Below are 14,232 nucleotides of genomic sequence, written 5' to 3'. Positions count from 1 at the left end.
GACAGATTCAGACTGGGTTCAGACAGATTCAGACTGGGTTCAGACTGGGTTCAGACAGATTCAGACTGGGTTCAGACTGGATTCAGACTGGATTCAGACTGGGTTCAGACAGTTTCAGACTGGATTCAGACAGATTCAGACTGGGTTCAGACAGATTCAGACTGGGTTCAGACAGATTCAGACTGGATTCAGACAGATTCAGACTGGATTCAGACTGGGTTCAGACTGGGTTCAGACAGTTTCAGACTGGATTCAGACAGATTCAGACTGGGTTCAGACAGATTCAGACTGGGTTCAGACAGATTCAGACTGGATTCAGACAGATTCAGACAGATTCAGACTGGGTTCAGACTGGATTCAGACTGGGTTCAGACAGATTCAGACTGGGTTCAGACTGGGTTCAGACAGATTTGATTAAAAAGTATCTAAGGCTTTAAGCCTGGGGGTTAGTGATACAAGGACAGACAGGTTGAAACCTCAAATGTCTTCTCTTTCCCCTCTTCCTCTTCTTCCTCCTCTTCATCCTCTGCACAACTCTGAGGAGATAGAGGAGGAACATGTTATAGTTAAGACAACTGTGCATTAACTGATTTTTATTTTTATTTAACTAGGCAAGTCAGTTAAGAACACATTCTTTTTTTCAATGACGACCTAAGAACAGTGGGTTAACTGCCTTGTTCAGGGGCAGAACGACAGATTTTTACCTTGTCAGCTCGGGGATTCGATTATGAATCCACTACGGATTATGAAAGTATGTGTTTACACAGGCAGCCCAGTTCTGATCTTTTGCCACTAATTTAACTTTTGACCAATCTGATCAGATCTTTTGCCCATAGTTGGGCAACAGATCAGAACTGGGCTGCCTGTGTAAACGCAGCCAAAGTGTGTTCAAATTTTCAGTTGCGTACCTTTGCCATCATGTCTGCATACGCAATATACAACGAATCTTCTTCCAAGAAACTGGAGAGAATAACATATTATCCAATCATTATCATGACTTGTATCAGGTTTGTAAAGTAAATAACACAAATAAGTTAAGATCACACAATTCTTTGTATTTAAGTAAGATTAAAAAAAAAACACTTGTTCACTAGGTTGATTGATTAATTGATCGATTGAGTGATTGGTTGATTGACTCAATGTCAAAACAAAAGGTTAAATAAAAAACATTGGTTGATTGCAGTGATGTAAAGTACTTAAGTTAAAATACTTTAAAGTACTACTTAAGTAGTTTTTTTGGGGGGTATCTGTACTTTACTATTTATATTTTTGACAACTTTGACTTTTGCTTCCCTACATTCCTAAAGAAAATGATGTACTTTTTACTCCATACATTTTCCCTGACAGCCAAAAGTACTCATTACATTTTGAATGATTACTGTATCAGGACAGAAAAGTGTCCAATTCGCACACTTATCAAGAGAATATCCCTGGTCATCCCTACTGCCACTGATCTGGTGGACTCACTAAAAACAAATGCTCTATTTGTAACTGACGTCTGAGTGTTGGAGTCTGACAATGGCTATCCGTAAATAAATAAAACACAAGAAAATTCTGTAGGAATTTTAAATCATTCGTACATTTACTTTTAACAAGTATATTTAAACAAATACATTTACTTTTGATACTTAAGTATATTTAAAACCAAATACTTTAAAACTTTTAGTAGTTTTTTACTGGGTAACTGTCACTTTTACTGTAGTAGTATTTTACTGGGTAACTGTCACTTTTACTGTAGTAGTATTTTACTGGTAACTGTCACTTTTACTGTCATAGTATTTTACTGGGTAACTGTCACTTTTACTGTCATAGTATTTTACTGGATAACTGTCACTTTTACTGTAGTAGTATTTTACTGGGTAACTGTCACTTTTACTGTCGTAGTACTTTACTGGGTAACTGTCACTTTTACTGTAGTAGTATTTTACTGGGTATCTGTCACTTTTACTGTAGTAGTATTTTACTGGGTAATGTCACTTTTACTGTAGTAGTATTTTACTGGGTAACTGTCACTTTTACTGTAGTAGTATTTTACCGGGTAACTGTCACTTTTACTGTAGTAGTATTTTACTGGGTAACTGTCACTTTTACTGTAGTAGTATTTTACTGGGTAACTGTCACTTTTTCTGTAGTAGTATTTTACTGGGTAACTGTCACTTTTACTGTAGTAGTATTTTACTGGGTAACTGTCACTTTTACTGTAGTAGTATTTTACTGGGTAACTGTCACTTTTACTGTCGTAGTATTTTACTGGGTAACTGTCACTTTTACTGTAGTAGTATTTTACTGGGTAACTGTCACTTTTACTGGAGCCATTTTCTACTAAGGTATCTTTACTTTTACTCAAGTATAAGTATTGTATACTTTCTCCACCACTGATTGATTGGTAATACCCTCCTACCTTCTCTCTGTGAGGGCGTTGTGGCTGAAGTGAAGGATAAGCTGATGAAGAGGGTCTGGCTGGATCTCAACCTCCTCCTCTTCCTCCTCCTCCACGATCTTCATTGGGGTTTTCTACACAGACATCCCGCAAGAGACAGGGGTTAGCTCTGTTCTGAACCTGGCCTTTCCACTAGAGACGACACCCTGCTGGTTAAATACAGGGGTTATCTCAGTTCTGAACCTGGCCTTTCCACTAGAGACGACACCCTGCTGGTTAAATACAGGGGTTATCTCTGTTCCTAACCTGGCCTCTCCACTAGAGACTACACCCTGCTGGTTAAATACAGGGGCCATCTCTGTTCCTAACCTGGCCTTTCCACTAGAGACGACACCCTGCTGGTTAAATACAGGGGTTATCTCAGTTCCTAACCTGGCCTTTCCACTAGAGACGACACCCTGCTGGTTAAATACAGGGGTTATCTCTGTTCCTAACCTGGCCTTTCCACTAGAGACGACACCCTGCTGGTTAAATACAGGGGTTATCTCTGTTCCTAACCTGGCCTCTCCACTAGAGACTACACCCTGCTGGTTAAATACAGGGGTTATCTCTGTTCCTAACCTGGCCTTCCCAGTAGAGATGACACCCTGCTGGTTAAATACAGGGGTCATCTCTGTTCCTAACCTGGCCTTTCCACGAGAGACTACACCCTGCTGGTTAAATACAGGGGTTATCTCTGTTCCTAACCTGGCCTCTCCACTAGAGACTACACCCTGCTGGTTAAATACAGGGGCTATATCTGTTCCTATGCTGTCCTTTCCACCAGAGACTACACCCTGCTGGTTAAATACAGGGGTTATCTCTGTTCCTAACCTGGCCTCTCCACTAGAGACTACACCCTGCTGGTTAAATACAGGGGTTATCTCTGTTCCTAACCTGGCCTCTCCACTAGAGACTACACCCTGCTGGTTAAATACAGGGGTTATCTCTGTTCCTAACCTGGTCTTTCCAGTAGAAACTACACCCTTCTGGTTAAATACAGGGGTTATCTCTGTTCCTAACCTGGTCTTTCTAGTAGAAACTACACCCTGCTGGCTAAACCATGTTTACTCACCACTCGACATTGATCACATTATTACATTAGTAATTGTAGCTTCAAGCCATGACTTCTTTTTGGAGGACTTCCAACGTTTCTGTACTCTGAGTCAGAGAGGTTGGCTAATGGGTTGTTTAACACGCCATGCATGATCATGCCCATTATAGTCACACTGTTTACGGAGCATCCCATGCTAGCATGCTCAGATGAGGCCTGCAATGGTGGTAGCGATCCGGATTTTTACTGATGATTGTATCCCCATGAGAAGGACAGGATAGGGACACTGTCAAATGAATGGACCAGAGTATTTTTCAGTATGGCACATCGTAGGCAAACCCTTTGAAAACAAAACTGTGTTCCAAGTACGGGGAATTCATCTCCTTTTCACTCAGTTTCAAAATGTTGTCTTCCTACTGAACAAGACCCATCACTGACAAAGCAGTATCAGTATCAATGTGTTAGAGATGTCAACGATGAGTATAATGTACTCACCAAATACGTACTTCCAGGAAATGTCTAAATAAAACTGTACAAGCTATCTAACATATACCTATTTGGCAGCTCAACTATAATGAGTTGGTGTAGACTTCCGAACCGTACAGTATGGCAGCCATAAGTGATTTACATTGGAGGTGCCAATAGGCATTTCCCCCCCGGTTGCTATTACATGTTTTATTTAGACCTGTTTTTGGAAGCACATACCGGCCGTAACGGGAGTAAATGAAGACTGTTGCTCAGTCAACTAACCTATTTTGACATTATCAAGCTTGCAGAGCTGTCTAATTGGGAGTTTGAATCATCTGAGATTGCTGGGAGTTAAAGAGGAGACCTGTCATACTCACCGTCTCCATCACACAGATACTGGGCCAGCAGACTATTATGGGCCAGCAGACTATTATGGGCCAGCAGACTATTATGGGCCAGCAGACTATTATGGTCCAACAGATGCTGCACTACTAAATAAAGTGTGCGGACAATGATGATGATGATGATGATGATGATGATGAATGGTGTTACATCGTGGCCTGCTAATTGTGCATTCTTCCCCCGTGTCGTGTTTTATGACATTATGCAGTACTGTATAAATATGTCTATCTATCCTTACAGCTGTACAACTGTATATTTACAGTGAGATCAATGAAATTTTCGATACTTGTCACAACTCTGCATGAATCCAAACTGAGATGTGCGCGAGCATGCTACCCGAAGACTTCACTTGATCACGTCAACATCAATCACTACAGACTTACAGTTACAGCAGAGACCGTACCGTACAACATCTAAATGGTCGACGTCAGACATCAAACATTTAACACCTATTGAGGGCTGTAGCTGCCCCTCTTACCACAGTAGTAGTAGTAGTAGTAGTGGTGAGATAGCCCATGCCGTAGCCTGTTTTTCTAGCCACGTGCTTTGCTGCGGAGACAGAGCCATTGCTGCCACTGAGTCTCCTGAGGTTGAGCCTTTCATGTCTGTCAAGGCTCTGCCGGTAGCGAGCCACAAAGCTAGAGAGAGCGCGGGGCCCTCGGGAACCTCTGGGGGCCCAAGTCGAGGTCCCCGGACCCAGGCGGACCGGGAAGCGATCCCGATCCCGAAGCTCGACGGCGGGCATCGTGCTCAAGAGGCTGTCGGCGAAGAGGGCGGGTAGGGGTGCGGTGCCAACACAGGACACAGGGGGCAAGGCTGAGGCTAGGGCTGAGGTGGTGGCAGACACCATCGCAACATGCCCAGTACTTACTGCCAGGTCCTGCACTAGCTTCTCCTCAAAGGAGTACTCCTCTGTCTCTATCCATAGTCTCACATAGCCCAACACGAAGAGATTAATAGAACGATGCCTAGGGAAGGAGGGAGGAGAGGAGGAGGAGAGGAGAGGGAGAAGGGGAGTGGAAGATGGGAGAATGAGATTAAGGTGTGTCCAAGTAGATTTTGGAAGAGGGAGGAGTAAGGAAGGAGAGATGTGAGGGTGTAACAAGGAAGGAAGAGCATTCCAGGGTGGTGATTGGTCGATATGGGTGCTGGCTCTTCTGACTGGTCATCCTTGATGGCTTAATTAGCATACAGAAACTGGCTGAGGATGTGGTTAAAATTATATCTAAAAACACTGAACACTGTATTCAAATATTATTTCAGTTAATAAATAATACATTCATAATGTTACTCAAATCACATGAGACAAAACATTCCACGATTCTAAGACATAATGACAATGATCTTTATGTTAACAAGCTAAATGCTTCCTGGATTGCTCATTGATTGACCACTGATTGGTTGTTAGCTGAGGCTGACCAATCAGAATCAACAGTGCAGTAAACTGGAGGTAGGTTGTGGTAGGTAGGTGGTGTCGACTGTTCGGTCAGCCCATAGTCTGGAGGATAAGATGGAGAGGGGAGAGATGAAGCATTCACCTAGCCTGGGTGCCAGTCTGTTTGCCATGACAATTCCACGAGGAGTTGGCAAGAGAACAGCAACAGACGAACACTCAGGCTAGCATTCAGCCTGGACGTTTCACATTACCGTTAATACGGAGAACAGGCGGTCAAAATTTGATTCAGCGAACGCCTTTTCCAGCCAAACGTACCGATAGCCGTTCAGGAAGTAATTGTTAATTTTGTATCTGAGGAAAAAGGTGTTGAAGGTGGTGTGCAACAGAAAGAGATAACAGAGAGGAAGGACAAGGTTAGGGAGGTGGAGAGGGAGATAGTTACAGCATGCCACCAACTTCACCGAGAGATAACAGAGATACAGGATACTGGAACGTCACGTTTTGATTTGATGGAGACAATAGCACCATGTACGGGTGGCAGTGTAGCCTAGTGGTTAGAGCATTGGACTAGTAACCGAAAGGTTGCAAGTTCAAATCCCCGACCTGACAAGATACAAAATCTGTCGTTCTGCCCCTGAACAGGCAGTCAACCCGCTGTTCCTAGGCCGTCATTGACAATTAGAATTTGTTCTTAACTGACTTGTCTAGTAAAATAAAGGAAAAAATAAATAAAAATGTATGGCGACTGAGGACTTATTTCTGGGGATAGTTGTTGTCACAGCTACAAAGTCTCAAACTCGTATTCCTTTTACGCATCTCATTTAGTTGACAGAGACAATTTAGGCCTCCAGCTTTACCATCAGGGTACCTCTAATTGTCATGAGTCATCTGTAAGTGTGATAGAAGCCTGTCTTACCTGGGGAGGTTGTACAGAGGAGCCATACGGAAGCAGGCCACCACGGCACGTTTACGCTGTTTGGACAGCAGCTTCTGAAACACACACTTCTTCATCCTCAGAGGCTGCTCCACCTAGAGGGCAAAACATTACGTCTCGAAACATGACGTCTTACGGACATTACGTCTCAAAACATTACGTCTCAAAACATAACGTCTCGAAACATTACGTCTCAAAACATTACGTCTCAAAACATGACGTCTTACGGACATTACGTCTCAAAACATTACGTCTCAAAACATGACGTCTCGAAACATTACGTCTCAAAACATTACGTCTCAAAACATTACGTCTTATGGACATTATGTCTCAAAACATTACGTCTCAAAACATTACGTCTCAAAACATTACGTCTTATGGACATTACGTCTCGAAATATTACGCCTCAAAACATTACGCCTCAAAACATTACGTCTCAAAACATTACGTCTCAAAACATGACGTCTCAAAACATGACGTCTCAAAACATTACGTCTTATGGACACTACGTCTCAAAACATTATGTCTCGAAACATTACGTCTCAAAACATTACGTCTCAAAACATTACGTCTTATGGACATTATGTCTCAAAACATTACGTCTCAAAACATTACGTCTCGAAACATTACGTCTCAAAACATTACGTCTCAAAACATTACGTCTTATGGACATTACGTCTCGAAACATTACGTCTCGAAACATTACGTCTCGAAACATTACGTCTCAAAACATTACGTCTCAAAACATTACGTCTCAAAACATTATGTCTTATGGACATTATGTCTCAAAACATTACGCCTCGAAACATTACGTCTCGAAACATTACGTCTCAAAACATGACGTCTCAAAACATTACGTCTTATGGACATTACGTCTCAAAACATTACGTCTCAAAACATGACGTCTCAAAACATGTCGTCTCAAAACATTACGTCTCAAAACATTACGTCTTATGGACATTACGTCTCAAAACATTACGTCTCAAAACATTACGTCTCAAAACATGACGTCTCAAAACATGTCGCCTCGAAAAATTAAGTCTCAAAACATTACGCCTCAAAACATTACGTCTCAAAACATTACGTCTCAAAACATTACATCTCAAAACATTACGCCTCAAAACATTACGTCTCAAAATATTACGTCTCAAAACATTACGCCTCAAAACATTACGTCTTATGGACATTACGTCTCAAAACATTACGTCTCAAAACATTACGTCTTATGGACATTACGTCTCAAAACATTACGTCTCAAAACATGACGTCTCGAAACATTACGTCTCAAAACATTACGTCTTATGGACATTATGTCTCAAAACATTACGTCTCAAAACATTACGTCTCAAAACATTACGTCTCAAAACATTACGTCTCAAAACATTACGTCTCAAAACATTACGTCTCAAAACATTACGTCTCAAAACATTACGTCTCAAAACATTACGTCTCAAAACATTACGTCTCAAAACATTACGCCTCAAAACATTATGGACATAATGTCCATAGCATTATGTCCATTATGCTGTGTTTGTAAACAGGGCACCCTTGTAAAAGAGACATATGTCTCAGTGAGAAAATCACGTCATCACGTAGTAAACAACAGACTTTATAGAGTTGTTACTGTTGACTGTCAGGGTACCTGCTCCAGGTGGAAGACTGCAGCGGAGATGCTTTGTATTCTGGCCACAGTTTGTTCTGGGTCTGCATGTTCCTCACTCCCCACCACCACCACATCCTTATACAGGTTCATCTGCCACTGCACTGCCAGGTCATCAGACTTCACACACACACACACACACACACACACACACACACACACACACACACACACACACACACACACACACACACACACACACACACACACACACACACACACACACACACACACACACTGAGCATTAAACATGTTATAATTTGTCCATTTACAATGTTAAACCATATCAACCTAAAAACAACAACATATTATGTTTTTTCAGTTGGTGTCACTGAAACTACATCCCCCTTTTTTTTATTTTTTTTTTACAAATGCTTCTGCATCTGAATGTTGCTGAATGCTGCTGAATACACGTGAAGGAGTAATGCAGAGGTTACAGACCACACTTTCCTGGGGCACAGAGAAATGACCAGGGGAGATACAAAGTGTACACTGTGTGGAATATCAGATCATTTTACATTTCCCAAGCCTACCTTGTCCTGAAGATGTAGGTTCTCACGCAAGTGGTCCTTCACCTCATCGTCTGTGTCTTTCTGTCGGAGGGAAACAGGATGGAGTGAGAAACTACTCGGTGTGAGAGAATAGGTTAAAAACATTCCAAAATGTCTGGGGATAGGCCTGGATATCTGTGAATACAAACGTAGTGTGATCACACATCAATACGCTACTTCACATGATCATTGAAGACTTTAGGAATAAGACAGTATTGTATCTCACCAGACTGTATCTTATCTTGGCCAATGAGATGAGCTCCTGGTCTCCAGGGTTAGAGGGATAATGTAGTATAACTCACCAGATTGTATCTTATCTTGGCCAATGAGATGAGCTCCTGGTCTCCAGGGTTAGAGGGATAATGTAGTATAACTCACCAGATTGTATCTTATCTTGGCCAATGAGATGAGCTCCTGGTCTCCAGGGTTAGAGGGATAATGTAGTATAACTCACCAGATTGTATCTTATCTTGGCCAATGAGATGAGCTCCTGGTCTCCAGGGTTAGAGGGATAATGTAGTATAACTCACCAGACTGTATCTTATCTTGGCCAATGAGATGAGCTCCTGGTCTCCAGGGTTAGAGGGATAATGTAGTATAACTCACCAGACTGTATCTTATCTTGGCCAATGAGATGATCTCCTGGTCTCCAGGGTTAGAGGGATAATGTAGTATAACTCACCAGATTGTATCTTATCTTGGCCAATGAGATGAGCTCCTGGTCTCCAGGGTTAGAGGGATAATGTAGTATAACTCACCAGATTGTATCTTATCTTGGCCAATGAGATGAGCTCCTGGTCTCCAGGGTTAGAGGGATAATGTAGTATAACTCACCAGACTGTATCTTATCTTGGCCAATGAGATGAGCTCCTGGTCTCCAGGGTTAGAGGGATAATGTAGTATAACTCACCAGACTGTATCTTATCTTGGCCAATGAGATGAGCTCCTGGTCTCCAGGGTTAGAGGGATAATGTAGTATAACTCACCAGATTGTATCTTATCTTGGCCAATGAGATGAGCTCCTGGTCTCCAGGGTTAGAGGGATAATGTAGTATAACTCACCAGACTGTATCTTATCTTGGCCAATGAGATGAGCTCCTGGTCTCCAGGGTTAGAGGGATAATGTAGTATAACTCACCAGACTGTATCTTATCTTGGCCAATGAGATGAGCTCCTGGTCTCCAGGGTTAGAGGGATAATGTAGCATAACTCACCAGACTGTATCTTATCTTGGCCAATGAGATGAGCTCCTGGTCTCCTGGGGTGCACATGTTGAGTCCGATGGGCAGCATCTTCTTCAGTGCGGCTACGATCAGAGAGGTCTGGACAGAGTACAACTCTCCACGCCGCTTCTTGTGCTTCCTATCCTGGTCACCACCTGACTGTGGAGAGACAGACAGGAAGAGAGAGAGAGATACACAGAGAGAGAGAGAGAGAATACTCGGTTTTTCAGAAATCCTGGTTGGAAGATTCCTGGAATTGTGAGGGAATAAGCAGGTATATCTGGAAGCCTCCACCAGGATTTCCCAACAACCACAGTGAGAGCACTTCTGTGAATGTCTATCTTTACTCACTACTGGCTGAATGAACTCCTGCTCCATCCTTACCTTGGACATCTTGGTCTTACGTTCCCCAGTCAAGAAAGACAGGTTGTTGATTTCATTCTGAACCACAAAGTTCTGCTCTTCCCTTTTGAAGTTCTGTCCACCCGGGTCAGTAAAGACGGAAAGAAACGAGAAGAATCTTCAAACAGAACTTGAAAATAAATGAACTCACTGTATGTAGTATTCTAATGTGAAAAGTCTTACGTGTGATTTGCACCAGAGGATGAAGATCTCTGCCACCATGGTGAAGAGCTCGTTGGACTGAGCATCAGGCCTCTTCAACCATCTGGACCTGGTGGGAGTTTGACAGACGTTTTCATGAGAAGTGGACTCAAGAAGAGGTGAGGCCATAGTAGCCATCTGTTGTGTTATGTAGCCTAGAGTCCAGGATATGCATTGGGGGAATCTGCAGGTAGCAATCTCAAATAAGAAAGATTGGATCCATGTTATCTCACTATGATCTCCTAAAGTAAATGAAAAGGACAAATAAAAATAAAATACATCTAATTCCATACAAGTACAGTACTGTACACAGTGTCATTCTAAAGGAATTCAGTGAACATTTTGTGTCAAGGCCTGCAGATTTCCCAGAACCTAAACAACAGATGTGTGTGTTGGAAAGGCTGGCCGGGTTATACTACCTGTTGTTGTCCATGTAGCGGATGAGCATTGGGTAGAAGGCGTACAGGTCTCTACAGAGGACAGCAAACTCATCCAGAATGAGAAGCTCAGCTTCCTGAGTGTCTCCTTTAATGTCAGCCTTCAGCAGCTCCTCCTCTGCCACCACCTGGGGTTATAACATAGTAATAACACAGTTATAACACGTAATAACAGTTATAACACGTAATAACAGTTATAACACCTTTACAACATAGTAATAACAGAAGCTCGGTTTCCTGAGGGTCTCCTTTAAAGTCAGACTTCAGCAGCTCCTCCTCTGCCACCACCTGGGGTTATAACATAGTTATAACACATAATAACAGTTATAACACCTTTACAACATAGTAATAACAGAAGCTCGGTTTCCTGAGTGTCTCCTTTAAAGTCAGACTTCAGCAGCTCCTCCTCTGCCACCACCTGGGGTTATAACATAGTTATAACACATAATAACAGTTATAACACCTTTACAACATAGTAATAACAGAAGCTCGGTTTCCTGAGTGTCTTCTTTAAAGTCAGACTTCAGCTGCTCCTCCACCATCACCCCTGGGGTCAGGGAACTACGAAATCACTCAAAAGTGATTTTCCTTAATGGCCGTGCGCTAGCCTTGCTGTACTGCCAAGTCTTGTTATTGTCACGCCGAACAATAACATAGGAGTTGGCAGGTTCGCGTTGGGATTCAAGCTAGTTGTGTGATTGATTCTTGTGAATGATTCATAGAAAATGAAAACAAACAAATGGACAGCAGTCCAAAGAATACGTTTCAATTCCTCTCATCTCACCTTGACTGTCTTCTTCCTGAGTTTCTCTAGAGTGGGCAGGAAGTGACTCTTCAGGAGGTCTGCTGCAGCCTTACAGATGATTGGCTGAGAGTAGACTGCAATGATACCAACGAAACCAATCAGATTTCGTCTCACTGTGGAGTTGTTACACTACACTCCCAAAAAGTTGAATTTCACTTTGATTCAAAGAGTACGGCTGGGAATGCTACGACCACAGCTTTGTGTTTATTATTCACCATTCATCACTTTGCCTGCCAAACATGACCAACTAGGTTCAAACGCGGGTATCCTGCGTGCAATGAGACTGTATTAGCCCGTTGAGCTAAAGCCTACTCACTGGGCACAGACATCCATTCGACATCGATTCCACGTTGGTTCAACGTAATCACATCGAAATGACATGGAAACAACGTTGATTCTACCAGTGTGTGCTCAGTGGGTAGGCATTGACTCATGGAGTTAACGCAAGTCTTCCGGTCTAAGGCCAGGTTCCTCAACACACAAGTTCACCCAAAACCTCCTCAGTTAAAACGTTAGCCCTGAGGTAATAATAACCCAGTGTCCCACCTGCGATCCTCTTCATCCAGGGAGCGTCGTCGATGCCCAGGTTGTTGTTGAGGATCTTGAGGATGTTTCCCAGGATGATGCTGAGGTGGTTGGAGCACACGGTGGTGCAGCAGGCTGTGTGTGGAGCAGAGTTCTCTGTTCCTCGCTCCCACCAGTAGGACAGGTAGTTACACAACATGGGCAGGATCACCTCAATCACCTGGAGGGAATGGGGATGGGACGGCACCATATTAAGCGCTAACCACAATATTAAGCAATATCAGCATTATCAGAATATTAAGCTATATCACCATTATCAGAATATTAAGCTATATCACCATTATCAGAATATTAAGCTATATCACCATTATCAGAATATTAAACTATATCACCATTATCAGAATATTAAGCTATATCACCATTATCAGAATATTAAGCTATATCACCATTATCAGAATATTAAGCTATATCACACCATTATCAGAATATTAAGCTATATCACCATTATCAGAATATTAAGTTATATCACCATTATCAGAATATTAAGCTATATCACCATTACCAGAATATTAAGCTATATCACCATTATCAGAATATTAAGCTATATCACCATTATCAGACTATTAAGCTATATCACCATTATCCGAATATTAAGCTATATCACCATTATCAGAATATTAAACTATATCACCATTATCAGAATATTAAGCTATATCACCATTATCAGAATATTAAGCTATATCACGACAAATTGGGACATTAAGTTATACCACGTAATGCCGTCATGCCAGAGGTTATGTTAATCAAGGTGTTGCAGTCAATCAAGGCTCTAGCTTTAATGCGTTCCTTTTGGGAGGAGGAGGAGAATCCGGCATCATGGTTAAAATAAATGGTAGTACATTCTCTGTGTTCTATCGCACGTGCAATGATGTCAGACGAAGAAAACTGTGTTCGTTGTAACAAGTAACGCGTCTTTGTTGTTGTAAAATCGCAAACGAACGCGACAGCTTCACCGTTGAGGATTCCAGCTTTAAAATAGGGTTCACTGTCTAAAAAAAAGCTCTCTTGGAATCTGAACAGATGTCGTGATAACAACAGCTGCAGCTGTACATAGTCTATGGGTAAATAGCCCACCCAATTTTACCTACCTCATCCCCATACTGTTTATATTTATTTACTTTTCTGCTCTTTTGCACACCAGTATCTCTACCTGTACATGACCATCTGATCATTTATCACTCCAGTGTTAATCTGCTAAATTGTAATTATTGGCCCACCTCCTCATGCCTTTTGCACTCAATGTATATAGACTCTCTTTTTTTTCTACTGTGTTATTGACTTGTTAATTGTTTACTCCATGTGTAACTCTGTGTTGTCTGTTCACACTGCTATGCTTTATCTTGGCCAGGTCACAGTTGCAAATGAGAACTTGTTCTCAACTAGCCTACCTGGTTAAATAAAGGTGTTCTCAACTAGCCTACCTGGTTAAATAAAGGTGAAATAAAAATAAATAAAAACAGTCCATGCCCTCCTGACCTGTGGCATCTCTGTGTATCGTGCTCCAGACTCTGAGATGTCGTTGATGTCCTTCAGCAGGCGATCCAGACGAGGCACCTCTGAACACATCTCCTCCACAGAGTCAGGCATACTCAAGACTACACAGAGAACAGCACACAGTTAGCCATACACCGTTAATAAACATAGGGCTGGTTTCCCAGACATTGATGAAGCCTGGTCCTGGACTAAAATGCATGG

The 14,232-nt window shown here is 42.1% G+C and overlaps 1 protein-coding gene across 1 annotated transcript in view; it reads right to left on the bottom strand.

Moving 5' to 3' along the window:
- The window catches only part of LOC135557935 (ryanodine receptor 3-like), a 259,087-nt gene that overhangs the window by 32,668 nt on the left and 212,187 nt on the right, over positions 1 to 14,232 (bottom strand). Inside the window, exons 72-85 of the mRNA XM_064991658.1 lie at positions 14,014 to 14,132; positions 12,499 to 12,697; positions 11,932 to 12,026; positions 11,130 to 11,275; positions 10,693 to 10,780; positions 10,492 to 10,584; positions 10,099 to 10,266; positions 8,867 to 8,926; positions 8,316 to 8,453; positions 6,656 to 6,768; positions 5,991 to 6,090; positions 2,402 to 2,514; positions 909 to 960; positions 477 to 536 (exon numbers count right to left, since the gene is read on the bottom strand). Coding sequence (XP_064847730.1) covers positions 477 to 536; positions 909 to 960; positions 2,402 to 2,514; positions 5,991 to 6,090; positions 6,656 to 6,768; positions 8,316 to 8,453; positions 8,867 to 8,926; positions 10,099 to 10,266; positions 10,492 to 10,584; positions 10,693 to 10,780; positions 11,130 to 11,275; positions 11,932 to 12,026; positions 12,499 to 12,697; positions 14,014 to 14,132 — 1,544 coding nt within the window. The remainder of the gene's footprint in view (positions 1 to 476; positions 537 to 908; positions 961 to 2,401; positions 2,515 to 5,990; positions 6,091 to 6,655; positions 6,769 to 8,315; positions 8,454 to 8,866; positions 8,927 to 10,098; positions 10,267 to 10,491; positions 10,585 to 10,692; positions 10,781 to 11,129; positions 11,276 to 11,931; positions 12,027 to 12,498; positions 12,698 to 14,013; positions 14,133 to 14,232) is intronic.

Source organism: Oncorhynchus masou, chromosome 16 (assembly GCF_036934945.1).
Source record: "Oncorhynchus masou masou isolate Uvic2021 chromosome 16, UVic_Omas_1.1, whole genome shotgun sequence".
NCBI lineage: Eukaryota > Metazoa > Chordata > Actinopteri > Salmoniformes > Salmonidae > Oncorhynchus > Oncorhynchus masou.
This window is presented reverse-complemented; position numbering and strand designations above follow the sequence as displayed.